Raw genomic sequence first — 14,808 nt, 5'->3', positions numbered from 1 at the left:
TTGTTCTCAAAGGAGGGCTAAAGTCCCACAAATAAAGTCCCAAAAATGTTGCAGAGCACAGGGACTAATAAGATGGAGAAACTGAAGGAAATCAGTATTAGTCCAGAAACAAACTATAGAAATTGATGGAATTAAAGGCCAATAAATACCCAGGTCCTGATTATATACATCCAAGAACAGTTAAGGAAGTGGCCCCAGAAAAAGCAGGCGTGCATTGGTCATCGTCTTCAAGTTTCTATAGAGTCTGGAACAGTTCCTATGAATTAGAGGGTAGCTACCATGATCCCACTATTTAAAAAAGCCGGTATAGACAAAACAGCGAATTATAGACTGGTTATCCTGACAACGGTAATGGGGAAAATGCTAGAGTCCATTATAAAAAGATTTAATGGCAGAACATTCAGAATATGAGGACAAGATTGAGTAGAGTCCACATGGATTTATGAAAGGGAAATCATGCTTGATAAATCTACTGGAATTTTTTGAGAATGTAACTAGTAGAACTGATAAGGAAGAACCAGAGGATGTGGTTTGCTTGGACATTCTATAGGCTTCGATGATGTTCCACATAAGAGATTAGTAGTTAAAATTAAAGTGCATGGGATTAGGGGTAGTGTACTGACATGGTTAGAGAACCGGTTGGCAGACAGGAAACAAACAGTAGGAATAAATGGGTCTCTTTTGGAGTGGCAGACAGTGACTAGTGGGGTACAGCGGGGGATCAGTGCTTGGACCTCAGCTAATCATGATATGTTGATGATTTCGATGAGGGAACTAAATGCAATAGCTTCAACTTTTCAGATGACACAAAGTGATGTGGGAGATTGAAACGTGAGGAGGATGCAGAAATGCTTCAATGCGATTTCAGCAAGTTGAGTCAGTGGGGAACTACCTGGCAGTTGAAGTATAACATGGATAAATGAGGTTATCCACTTCAGTAACAAAAACAGGAAGGCAGATTATTATTTGAATGGTAATAGATTAGGGGGAAAAAATTGGAAAAGCAAGACGTAGGTCAATGAAAGTAACCATGCAGGTGCAGCAGGCAGTGAAGAAGGCAAATAGTATGTTGGTCTTCACAGCAAGAGGATTCGAATACAGGAACTGGTTAAGAACACACATGAAGTATTATGTTGACGTATGGCCTCCTTAACCGAGGAAGAATGTTCTGGTTGTTGAAAGAATACAACAAAGGTTCTTCAGTCTGATTCCTGGGATGGCAGGATTGATGTATGAAGACAGACTGGATCGATTTGGACTATATTGACTGGAGTTTAGGAGGATGAGGTAGAATCTCACGGAAATCTTATAAAATTATAACAGGACTACACAGCATAAATGATGGAAGGATGTTCCCAATGATCAGGCAGTCCAGAAACAGGAGTCACAGCGTAAGGATATGGGGTAAACAATTAAAGACTGAGATGAGAAAGAATTTCTTCATCCAGTGAGTTATGAGCCTGAGGAATTCTCTGCTACTGAAAGTGGTTGAAGCTAAAACATTGAATGATTTTGAGAAGAAGACAGATATAGTTCTTAAGGCTAGAGGGTTCAAAGGGCATGTTGAATGATCAGCCATGATCATACTGAATGGTGGAGCAGGCTCAAAATGTCAAATAGTTGATGCCTGCTCTTATTTTCAATGTTTCCTCCCTTTTCCTCCTTTCTGACCTGCTCTCTTTCCTGTCCTTCTCCAATTTCTTCCTCCTATCTCCATGCTTACTTCGTTTTCCCACCCTCAGAGTACATCCTGTATCCTTTATTATTTTCTTTGAATAGTGTTCAACATAGAACAGGCTGGACTTGCCACTTATGTGGTGGTGGGAGGCATGTTGATCGGCAGAAGATTTCTTTAGCTTTGTGTGAGCTCTCCCAGCTTGAGCACCGAGTGTCAAATATATTACTGAGGAGAAATGTGGGATCAACAAGGTGACAGTACCAGTTATTAATATCTAAGGAGATATTTTGTGAGTTAAATAAAGCACAAGGTTCAAAAGTTATTAGACAATTATGAAGCAATAATCAGAATCTGGATATAATTGTAGTATTTTACGTAAGTGTTTCTTTAATGATCCTGAGTGTCCACTTTCCTATTCCTGGGCAATAAGAAAATCGGAAACATGAAGACAAAACCCATAAAGTTTTACAAAATAGGAAATAAACTGCTTAGGTAACTGATCAGCATTGTGGTTACAATTTATCAGTACACCGTTCAATATACCGAATTGAAAACTGTTATCTGTTGGTTAAAATGATCCCGTAACCCCTAATGAGATATCACACTTGAAAGGATACTGACTCTACTGTATTTATCTGAATTAAAACATTAACGTATGTAATAGATTAGTGAAAGCTTCATGCTAATAATTACTTCATTTATTCATTTCCATTTTGTTTTCGACTTTCTCCTTGTGGTCTCAGCTTTTCCTAGCATTTAATTCCAGCAGGCCCCTGGTACTTCGCCCATTTGGCCTGTTCCCTATGATTTGGGAATATATGCATACACATTCTATTGTGTAATGAAAACAACAGCTAAGCCCATGCCTTATCTTGCCTGACATATAGAAAATGTCCCAAGTAGGTGGAACCAAATGCAGGGTGGGAGTAGGAATCCTTCCTATCTTACTAATCGAGGAGCTCCGAAGCCAGTTACAGCATTAGAAATACTTTGGATTCGATCCGATCCATTCAATCAGAAAGGATAGGGCCATGTACTGTCAGTTTCACACTAGGTGATGCAAACCATAAAAATATAAAAATCAGGAGTAGAAAATGGCTAGAAGGACACTCCAGCATACTCTGCCATTCAATGATATCTTGGCTAATCTGATTACTCCATGCTAGCGAGTTTTGAGAAGATTTGTAGCTCAGGTTGAGGTTCTGGATGTGAGTTTGCTCACTGAGCTGGAAGGTTAGTTTTCAGAAGTTTCGTCACCATTCTAGGTAACATCATCAGTGAGGCTCCGACGAAGCGCTGGTGTTATGTCCCGCTTTCTATTTATCTGTTTAGGTTTCCTTGGGTTGGTGATGTCATTTCCTGTTCTTTTTCTCAGGGGATGGTAGATTGGCTCCAAATCAATGTGTTTGTTGATGGAGTTCCGGTTGGAATGCCATGCTTCTAGGAATTCTCGTGCGTGTCTCTGCTTGGCTTGTCCTAGGATGGATGTGTTGTCCCAATCAAAGTGGTGTCCTTCCTTATCCGTATGTAAGGATACGAGTGATAGTGGGTCATGCCTTTTTGTGGCTAGTTGATGTTCATGTATCCTGGTGGCTAGCTTTCTGCCAGTTTGTCCAATGTAGTGTTTGTCACAGTTCTTGCAAGGTATTACTCCATATTCCAATAATCTTAGACCCCTTACATAGCAATATTTCATTTATCTCTGTCTTAAAAATATTCAAGTCTCTGCTCCCACTGCCTTTTGAAGAAAAATTCCAAAGATTCATTATTCTCTGTGATAAAAGAATTCTGCTCATCCCTATCTTAAATGAGATCATTTTTAAATAGTGATCCACAGTTTTAGATTCTCTGGCAAGAGGAAAAACATATACCATGGTCAAAAGCGCTCAGGATTTTATATGTTTCAATCAAATCGCTTCTTACTCTTCTAAACTTCAGCAAGTATGAGCCTAGTCTGTCCAATCATTCCTCATCAGCAAACCCACCCATTCTAGGTATCAACCTGATAAACCTTCTCTGAACTGCTTCAAGTACATTTACATCCTTCCTTAAATAAGGAGACCAATAGTATAGACAGTCCACCAAAAGTCATTTCATCCATGCTGAGCATAACTAAAACATGGTCTCCCTAGTTTTGTATTTAACTCCCCTTCCAATAAACAATAACACTCCATTAGCTTTCCTAATCCTTGCTGTACCTGCATGCTAACTTTGTGAGATTCATGCGTTAGGATACCTAGGTCCCTCTGCATGACAGAGCACTGCAAACACTGGTAATGCATTTATGAACTTTTCACTAGTGCAGCTAGGTTCATTGAGGGAAACTTTTACTCTTAATATATTTTAGAGGAATTATAAACAAATATTTACTTAGTAGTGTATCACTGTGGAAGTAAAACAATTAACAATAAAAGAAAGAACTTAAGAATCATCTACATACCTGGATATATTATGTCAGCATTTATATTCAAGAGCTTTTCTAAAGACAACATATAGGTGTACAAGTCTTCAAACACTGCTGTACCCTCTCCCAGAATACAGTCTCCAGAAAATATGGCATTTTCCTCTTGCAGTAATAATGCCATGTGGTCAGTGGTATGTCCTGGTGTGTAAATAACCCTGGCAGTAAAAGTAAGAACACAACTTAGTCTTTGACACTAAAGAGAATTTAATACACACTACTGTACAGAACAAAAACAAAGTTGCTGAAAAAGCTCAGCAGGTCTGGCAGTATCTGCGAAGAAAAAATCAGAGTTAACATTTTGGGTCCAGTAACCCTTCCTCAGAAGTGGACACTGGCTCCTATCTGATAATTCACAGATGAATAGCTATAAGACAGCAACAGATTTGAAGAAACACCAACCACAATGATGTGTACTTATTCTGTACCTTTCAACATAATTAGAAATCTCAAAGCAATGTGCTGGAACATAACAAAACATGACAAAATGGAGATATTAGTTCAGATGACCGAAAGACTAGTCAGAGACGCTGTTGTATCAATCAGTCGTATGAAACTGATCAGAATACCTGGCATTTGCTAAGGCACTGGAAAAGACAATGGCAAAAACAGCCCTACAAAATCCTCCTTACAAATGTCTGGGGGTTAGTGCCTAAATTGGGACAGCTGTCTCACAGACTAATCAAGCAACAGGCTTACACAGTCATAGTCACAAAATCACATGTAATGTCCCAGACATCACCATCACCATCCCTGGATGTGTCCTGTCCCATGACAGGATAGAACATCGTACAGCACTGTACTACCACCTCTGCTGGGTCTGTCCTTTCATGGGACAGACCCAGCAGAGGTGGTGGCACCGTGGTTTATAATTCAGAGGGAGTTTGCCTGGGAGTCCTCAGCATTAACTCTGGACCTCATGAAGTCTCATGGCTTCAGGTTAAACACGGGCAAGGAAATCTCCTGCTCATTGCCTTCCATCAGTTGATGAATCAGTACTCCTCCATGTTCAACAACACTTGAAGGAAGCACTGATGTGGCAAGGTTGCAAAATGTATTCTGGGTGAGGGGTTTCAATGTCCAGCAATAACGGTGACTCAGCAGCAGCAATACTGATCGAGCTAGTCGAGTCCTAAAGGACACACCTGCTAGACTGGGTCTGCAGCAGATGGTGAAAGAACCAATATGAAGAAAAAACATTCTTGACCCCATCCTCATCAATTTGCCTGCCACAGATGCATCTGTCCATGGCAGTAATGGTAAGGGTGGCCACCACAGTCTTTGTGGAGACAAAGTCCCAACTTCATGTTGAGAATAACCTCCATCATGTTGTGTGGCACTGTCGCTGTACTAAATTGAAAGATTTCAAACAGATCTAGCAACTCAAGACTGGGCATCCATGAGGCACCAATGGCCATCAACAGCAGAATTGTACTCCAGCGCAATCTGCAACCTCATGGCCTTGCATATCCGCCACACAACAATTATCATCAAGCTTGGGTATCAACCCTGGTTCAGTGCAGGAGGACAGCATGCCAGGAGCGGCACCAAGGATACCTAAAAATGAGTTGTCAACCCATTAAAGCTGCCAAACAGCTTAACAACAAGTGATAGACAGAGCTAAGCAATCCCACCACCATCTCCGCAAACAACCAGTCCAAGCCACAATTGACTGGATGTCACACATCTTACATGACAAAACATTTGAACTGGAAACAGTAAATTTCTGCCCTCTGTCTCTTACCTTTCTTTTGTGTCAAGCTTTACTAATCCTAATCCTACATGTTACATTCCGAAGAGATCGAATACTAACTGTGCGTCAATACTCAAGTGAAAACATGACTGCATGGGCAGAATTAGTGGGATGAGTTTCAGATCAGATTTTTCTTCCCCATTAGATCAGTGATTTCCAGATTTGCTCTCCCTGGGTCCGTATCAGAATTCAGTAAACTGCAGGTTCCTGTCCCTTTGAATGCTCTGCCACGCACAGTTCTCTATCAGAGAACAGAAATTCAAAATTGGCCAATCTATTCAAGATGGAGGTGTACAAGTAAAATCCACAAGTTTGAAAAAATGCTGTAAATTATAACAAAATGCCTTCCAAACTCAAGATTATCTTGATTAGCATAGCACAAAAAGTTTCACAAAATATATGTATTCAACAATCCAACCCAAAGCTTTTGCTTTTTCTATCTTCATTGAAAATCATTCAATGCGCACATTATATTCTATTACACTAAATAATTTCTGTGCCAATCTGTACTCTCTGCCATTTACACACATTAAAATCCAATCGAGATTCATCTGATCTGTTTAAACACAGTATTACATTCTTCTAGAGATAATGGGGACTGCAGATGCTGGAGATTCCAAGATAATAAAATGTGAGGCTGGATGAACACAGCAGGCCAAGCAGCATCTCAGGAGCACAAAAGCTGACGTTTCGGGCCTGGACCCTTCATCAGAGAGGGGGATGGGGGGAGGGAACTGGAATAAATAGGGAGAGAGGGGGAGGCGGACCGAAGATGGAGAGTAAAGAAGATAGGTGGAGAGGGTGTAGGTGGGGAGGTAGGGAGGGGATAGGTCAGTCCAGGGAAGACGGACAGGTCAAGGAGGTGGGATGAGGTTAGTAGGTAGCTGGGGGTGCGGCTTGGGGTGGGAGGAAGGGATGGGTGAGAGGAAGAACCGGTTAGGGAGGCAGAGACAGGTTGGACTGGTTTTGGGATGCAGTGGGTGGGGGGGAAGAGCTGGGCTGGTTGTGTGGTGCAGTGGGGGGAGGGGATGAACTGGGCTGGTTTAGGGATGCAGTGGGGGAAGGGGAGATTTTGAAACTGGTGAAGTCCACATTGATACCATATGGCTGCAGGGTTCCCAGGCGGAATATGAGTTGCTGTTCCTGCAACCTTCGGGTGGCATCATTGTGGCAGTGCAGGAGGCCCATGATGGACATGTCATCAAGAGAATGGGAGGGGGAGTGGAAATGGTTTGACACTGGGAGGTGCAGTTGTTTGTTGCGAACTGAGCGGAGGTGTTCTGCAAAGCGGTCCACAAGCCTCCGCTTGGTTTCCCCAATGTAGAGGAAGCCGCACCGGGTACAGTGGATGCAGTATACCACATTGGCAGATGTGCAGGTGAACCTCTGCTTAATGTGGAATGTCATCTTGGGGCCTAGGATGGGGGTGAGGGAGGAGGTGTGGGGGCAAGTGTAGCATTTCCTGCGGTTGCAGGGGAAGGTGCCGGGTGTGGTGGGGTTGGAGGGCAGTGTGGAGCGAACAAGGGAGTCACGGAGAGAGTGGTCTCTCCGGAAAGCAGACAGGGGAGGGGATGGAAAAATGTCTTGGGTGGTGGGGTCGGATTGTAAATGGCGGAAGTGTCGGAGGATAATGCGTTGTATCCGGAGGTTGGTAGGGTGGTGTGTGAGAACGAGGGGGATCCTCTTGGGGCGGTTGTGGCGGGGGCGGGGTGTGAGGGATGTGTCGCGGGAGATGCGGGAGACGCGGTCAAGGGTGTTCTCAATCACCGTGGGGGGAAAGTTGCGGTCCTTAAAGAACTTGGACATCTGGGATGTGCGGGAGTGGAATGTATTATCGTGGGAGCAGATGCAGCGGAGGCGGAGGAATTGGGAATAGGGGATGGAATTTTTGCAGGAGGGTGGGTGGGAGGAGGTGTATTCTAGGTAGCTGTGGGAGTCGGTGGGCTTGAAATGGACATCAGTTACAAGCTGGTTGCCTGAGATGGAGACTGAGAGGTCCAGGAAGGTGAGGGATGTGCTGGAGATGGCCCAGGTGAACTGAAGGTTGGGGTGGAAGGTGTTGGTGAAGTGGATGAACTGTTCGAGCTCCTCTGGGGAGCAAGAGGACCAACCTTCAGTTCACCTGGGCCATCTCCAGCACATCCCTCACCTTCCTGGACCTCTCAGTCTCCATCTCAGGCAACCAGCTTGTAACTGATGTCCATTTCAAGCCCACCGACTCCCACAGCTACCTAGAATACACCTCCTCCCACCCACCCTCCTGCAAAAATTCCATCCCCTATTCCCAATTCCTCCGCCTCCGCTGCATCTGCTCCCACGATAATACATTCCACTCCCGCACATCCCAGATGTCCAAGTTCTTTAAGGACCGCAACTTTCCCCCCACGGTGATTGAGAACGCCCTTGACCGCGTCTCCCGCATCTCCCGCGACACATCCCTCACACCCCGCCCCCGCCACAACCGCCCCAAGAGGATCCCCCTCGTTCTCACACACCACCCTACCAACCTCCGGATACAACGCATTATCCTCCGACACTTCCGCCATTTACAATCCAACCCCACCACCCAAGACATTTTTCCATCCCCTCCCCTGTCTGCTTTCCGGAGAGACCACTCTCTCCGTGACTCCCTTGTTCGCTCCACACTGCCCTCCAACCCCACCACACCCGGCACCTTCCCCTGCAACCGCAGGAAATGCTACACTTGCCCCCACACCTCCTCCCTCACCCCCATCCTAGGCCCCAAGATGACATTCCACATTAAGCAGAGGTTCACCTGCACATCTGCCAATGTGGTATACTGCATCCACTGTACCCGGTGCGGCTTCCTCTACATTGGGGAAACCAAGCGGAGGCTTGGGGACCGCTTTGCAGAACACCTCCGCTCAGTTCGCAACAAACAACTGCACCTCCCAGTGGCAAACCATTTCCACTCCCCCTCCCATTCTCTTGATGACATGTCCATCATGGGCCTCCTGCACTGCCACAATGATGCCACCCGAAGGTTGCAGGAACAGCAACTCATATTCCGCCTGGGAACCCTGCAGCCATATGGTATCAATGTGGACTTCACCAGTTTCAAAATCTCCCCTTCCCCCACTGCATCCCTAAACCAGCCCAGTTCATCCCCTCCCCCCACTGCACCACACAACCAGCCCAGCTCTTCCCCCCCACCCACTGCATCCCAAAACCAGTCCAACCTGTCTCTGCCTCCCTAACCGGTTCTTCCTCTCACCCATCCCTTCCTCCCACCCCAAGCCGCACCCCCAGCTACCTACTAACCTCATCCCACCTCCTTGACCTGTCCGTCTTCCCTGGACTGACCTATCCCCTCCCTACCTCCCCACCTACACCCTCTCCACCTATCTTCTTTACTCTCCATCTTCGGTCCGCCTCCCCCTCTCTCCCTATTTATTCCAGTTCCCTCCCCCCATCCCCCTCTCTGATGAAGGGTCCAGGCCCGAAACGTCAGCTTTTGTGCTCCTGAGATGCTGCTTGGCCTGCTGTGTTCATCCAGCCTCACATTTTATTACATTCTTCTAGTTGACTTGTTTGTGGCATTAGCTAATTTTATATTACTGAAACATAACTAGCGCTGCTTATTGAGTAGAAAAAGAACACTATTAAATACCTAGATAACAAAGTGTGAAGCTGGAAGAACACAGCAGGGCAAGCAGCATCTCAGGAACACAAAATAGCTGACATTTCGGGCCTAGACCCTTCATCAGAGAGATCAGAGAGGTCGAGGCCTGAAATGTCAGCTTTTGTGCTCCTGAGATGTTGCTTGGCCTGCTGTGTTCATCCAGCTTCACACTGTGTTATCTTGGACTCTCCAGCATCTGCAGTTCCCATTATCACTATTAAATACCCAGGCAACTTCACTAGATCCAGTTGTTCCTGACAACAATCCCTTTATTTCCACATCTGCTTTTCATAGACAAGGCTATTTGCAATCCAAGCAGAAAAATGTTATTCATTCAGTAAGCTTTGATTTTCTCCAAAGGTCTGACTGCTGACTTTCACCAAATGCCTACTGAAAATCCAGTAAACTATATTAGATTAAGAGTTTTCAGGACACTGGTAATGTACATTACTCCATCTACAATGATGTTAGCACATTATGATAACAACATTTTGGATAAATTTGGACAGTGACAACTGACACACTCAAATGTTATCTCTTCCGCTGATAGACTGGCCAATGTGTAACACCACAATTACTCGAACTGCATTTCATATTTCTACTAAGACTTGAACAGTATCTTCAACTTCACCTACAGTCAGGAATTGGTAAGGTAAGATCAAGTGATTTCTGGAAGAAGGTAGGTTAGAGATTGTGTTAGACATTACTTTGATGGGATGCAGTCTGCCTCCTTCCCTTTTTCTAGCAGTCTGCCTTTTCTTTGTATTTTTGGTCCGAGCTTCAGACCTGACTTGGCTTTCAATGCCTTCAAATATGACATTGCAAGTGTTTCCCATTTCTGGGTTGGATATCCTTCTTCTCAGATCTTATAATCACAGAAACACCAAACTGTTGTGGCACAGGAGGCCATTCAGTCCATCATGCCTGCATAGACTCTTCAAACGAGCATCATCACCCAGTGTCAATCTCTTGCTTTTTCCCCAAAATTTTGTGCACTAGTTCTATCCAAATAATTAGCCTCTTGAATGTCTCAATTCAACCTGCCTCCACCATATTTCCATTCTTGAACTACTTGCTGAGTGTAAACAATTTCTCTTAAATCACCCTTGCTTCATTTACAGAACATTTTAAGTCTATGCCTTCTAGTTCTTGTTCCTTTTTCAAGCAGGAACAGGTTCTCCCTATTGACTCAATCCAGCCCACTCATGATTTTGAAAACCTCCATTAAATCGTCTTTCAATTTTCCTTTATCCAAGGAGAACAGTCCCTACTTCTCCAATCTATTCTCATAACTGAAATTTCTCATTCCTGGAACCAGGTCTTAAAATGATTTTTGATGCTTCATTTTTCAGTCCTGAATAATGTCATGGGATAACAAGGTGTAGAACTGGATGAACATAGCTGGCCAAGCAGCATCAGAGGAGCAGGAAGGCTGACGTTTCAGGCCTAGACCCATTTTCTGAAGGGTCTCGGCCTGAAACGTCAGCCTGCCTACTCCTCTGATGCTGCTTGGTCTGCAGTGTTCATCCAGCTCTACACCTTGTTATCTCAGATCCTCCAGCATCTGTAATTCCTAATATCAGTGTCTTGGGATCTTTTGCAGGTGCGGGCTTGCTTTAATACTTCTTCTGAAAAGGTAGCTCCTTCTAATTTAGAATGTGTCCACATTACTTGCTGTGTTATTTGTTGCCAACCTAGAGTGGGCCTTTGAGCATCATCTTTCAACTCAGAATGGATCAAATAAATATCCACATCATCTTTATTCTTCCAACTAAGGCACATTTCTCCAGGACCATTATCATTGTGACTTTCTTATTTGACTAGTTTATTAGCTATTCGCTCACCTTGAATTAACAGTAATGATCTATTATGAAACAAGTTTTTGCCTTTACCAGCACCCACGTCAACTGTTATAGACATGTAGAGTGATAACATTTGTAAACAAGACATTTATATTTGCTGGAAAAAATAAACATTACATTCAAAGTCTGAAAATCACCTTGATGGAAATAAGCTCCAAGTCATATGGTTCAAACCCTTCTCCAGAGATGTGGGCACAGAACTTAAGGGGACACTTCGTAGGAGCTTGCTGTTTTCAAACTGACTACTATCTTTCCCTGTATAGTTGCATCTGCATGTCAAAAATACTCCATTGGCTGTGCAACTTGGGACGAATTGCACTTATGAAAGGTTCTATATCAACACAAGTTTATTCTTTCTTTCTTAGGCTACAGTGATTGTAAATGTATACTCTTCATTAAATACTTCATATCATGAGATAACATCCATCCGATATAGTTTATAAAATTATAGTTTTGTGACATAATATTTAGACAGAATATTTATCTACCTTTCCTTATTTGATTTACAAATGAAAACTGCATTATGTAGCACTACTCACAGCAATTAAAATGCTGTCAGATAGTTATCATAACTTCTGCGGCAATAAATTTTCACCCTCTATTGTGAAAAGATGTGAATATTGCAATTAGCTGCAGTACCTTAATCGTACTTTACTTTTATTCATACTCACTGCCTTCTAAGCTTAACAAGTAACATTGCTCATTACACTTATAGGATAAAGTAAGTAGACATCAAGAACATGAATGTAAGAGTTGTACATATCCTGATGCTGCCAAAATAGACAACTTATATTTTCCTACATTATACTCCATTTGCCATATCTTTGCTCAATCAACAAACTTATCTGTATTCTTTTGTATGCTCCTTCAGTCCTTTTCACAATAAGTTTCCTATTTTTGTGTCATCAGCAAATATTTCAACCAAATTTTCCATCTCGTTATGCAAGGCATTTATACCAATTGCAAAATATTATGGTCTCAGCACTGATCTTGTAGACTCATCATAACTTGCCAACCTGAAAAAGACCCATTTATATCTACTCTCGGTTTTCTGTTAGCCAGCCAATCATCTACTCTTGCCGGTATGCCACTCCCTACAACGTGAGCTTTTATTTCCTGCAATACCCTTTGATGTAGCACTTTATCAAATGCCTTCTCAGGGCTGAGTGAAGATTTGTAGCTCAGGTGCTGGTTGTAGATGTCAGTGTGTTCGCCAAGCTGGGAGGTTTGATAGCAGATGTTTTGTCCCCTTACTAGGTGACATCAGTGCTGTGGAGCCTCCTGTGAGGAGCTCTTTGTCTTGTGCCGTTTCAAATTTATATTGTCTGGTTTCTGCTGCTTCCAAAAGGTGCTGGTTCTGGCTGAGCATTGTAACGGTCGGTACATCAGGTTTAACTCAATGTGTTTGTTGATGAAGTCTGCAAATGAATGCCAAGCCTCCAAGAATTCCCTGGCTGTCCTCTGTCTGGCCTGTCCAATGACGGTAGTGCTGTCCCAGCTGAAAGTGTGGTTTTTCTTGTCTGTGTGTAATGAAACCAAGGACATCTAGTCAAATTGTTTAGTTGCGTGCTGGTGTTCGTGGATGCGGGTTGCTAGTTGTCTGCCTGTGTGACCCAATGATGCTCATTCTTTAGAATGTCAAGTGGGGATGGTTAGACATTCTTCGTTGAATATGTCATTGTCCAGTCCTTAGGTGGCATCAATATTACTCCCTACTTTTCAGTCCAAACCTTGACATTGTCCAGGATTTCCTGCATTTAGGCAAGGATTACTTCAGTACCCAAGGAAGTGCAAATGGAACTGAACACTATGTACATCCCCACTTCTGACCTTGTGATGAAGGAAAGGCCATTGATGAAGCAAGTGAAGATGGCTGCGTGCAGATCATAATGTTGAGAAACTTCTGCAGAGGTGTCATCAAGCTGAGATTGCACAGCAGCCACCTTCCTTTGTCCTTAGTACTACTCCAGTCAACTAAGATCTTTACACCTGATACAGAATGATTCTACATGGGATTCTCAAAGCCACACTGGGTCAAATGCTATTTTGATACAAGGAGTAATTATTTCTACATCACATTCGTGTACAATTAGGAGGAATAGTCCTGTACCTTTTGGTTTCATAAAGTATTCAATTTTAAAAATTTCTTTGATCGGAATATGAGTACAAGTAGGCCACTGTATAAGTTACAGCATGTCAACTGCGCAAGTTAAATGAGGCAATAAAAATACCAAGATCTTTTCAAGACTGTTACTGCTCATTGACACTTATTTTCCCCAGGCACTGTATAGTATGTAGTCTATTAAGATTCCTCAGGATCTTTCAACTTCATCTTTTAAGTACTGCATTTTACCTATTACACTGTTAATTCTGATTCTTTTATTTCTTTCAGATGTAATATGCAGGCTTCTACGCATATAAAAAGGATTAGAAACTTGCTTATTAGAAAGCACAATTTTGTCAAAAGAAAGTACCTCAGTGTAGCTCCCTCTGTTTCCAATACATCCCCATCTTTTAGATATGTGTATTGTTCGTCACAGGTTTTGATTGTCTCTTTTTGAGGCGGACAGTGTGAAAGTTTTCTAATTTGAAGATGACTGCCTTCTAAAATCAAAAAGATAGATTAAGAAACAGAAATAGTCTAATCTATTTACAAATCTTAAGGGACTCTCGTAGACCTAAATTAAGATAATGTAGACTGTTCATAAATCTGAAAATAAAATGAAAGAAAATAGATGCACAGTATGCACAAATGAAATAATTTCTACACTAAGATTCATTGATTAAACCTAACAAATAGACCTTGTGCTTACACATCTAAGTATTGAAAACTCAAACAGAAAACAAATTTGATATTGGTGATTTGCAGTTTGCTTGAGTTTCAATTACCATTACTGTGCATTTTTTTTTGTCCTTTGTGTCTTGATCTTATTACAGAACTGAAATAGAAAATACCCCGTCATTCACGTCTATTTTGGACCTATTGACACATTTTGTATTGAGATGAGTTGTGGACTCAAAATGTTAACTCTGCGCTTTTCTCTCCACAAATAGTACCAGTCCTGCTGAATTTCTCCAGCACTTTTGGATTCTATTTCAAATCTCCATTATCTGCAGTATTTTGCTTTTAAATTATTGTACTTAGATAGTGCCTTTAACTGAAAGACTGCCCCAAGATACTCCCCGTTAAAAGAGGGTTGGATATGGCGAGATTAGGCTTGGTGGTCATAGAGAAAGCAGCAATCGGCATTGCAAAACAAAATCTCAATCTTCATAAAAATGTAGTCCAACAGAGCCTCAAACTAGTTTTTGGGCCAAAGGCAGAAAGGGCCAGGCACATTGGGTTTCACCAAACAGTCTGTGGTGCCGGAATATCATAATTAATTTGGTTTCATCAGTAACTTGTCCTGA

General features: G+C 42.7%; 1 protein-coding gene across 2 annotated transcripts in view; it reads right to left on the bottom strand.

The window, feature by feature from the left end:
- The window catches only part of lactb2 (lactamase, beta 2), a 44,761-nt gene that overhangs the window by 16,475 nt on the left and 13,478 nt on the right, over positions 1–14,808 (bottom strand). The window contains exons 3-4 of one of the 2 annotated variants that reach the window (XM_048528477.2): positions 13,872–14,001; positions 4,119–4,297 (exon numbers count right to left, since the gene is read on the bottom strand). In XM_048528477.2, coding sequence (XP_048384434.1) covers positions 4,119–4,297; positions 13,872–14,001 — 309 coding nt within the window. The remainder of the gene's footprint in view (positions 1–4,118; positions 4,298–13,871; positions 14,002–14,808) is intronic. The other variant, XM_048528478.2, reaches the window with a different exon arrangement.

The sequence above is a fragment of the Stegostoma tigrinum genome, chromosome 5, assembly GCF_030684315.1.
Source record: "Stegostoma tigrinum isolate sSteTig4 chromosome 5, sSteTig4.hap1, whole genome shotgun sequence".
Lineage (NCBI taxonomy): Eukaryota > Metazoa > Chordata > Chondrichthyes > Orectolobiformes > Stegostomatidae > Stegostoma > Stegostoma tigrinum.
Note: the sequence above shows the minus strand (reverse complement) of the source record. Positions and strands in the feature narration are given on the sequence as shown.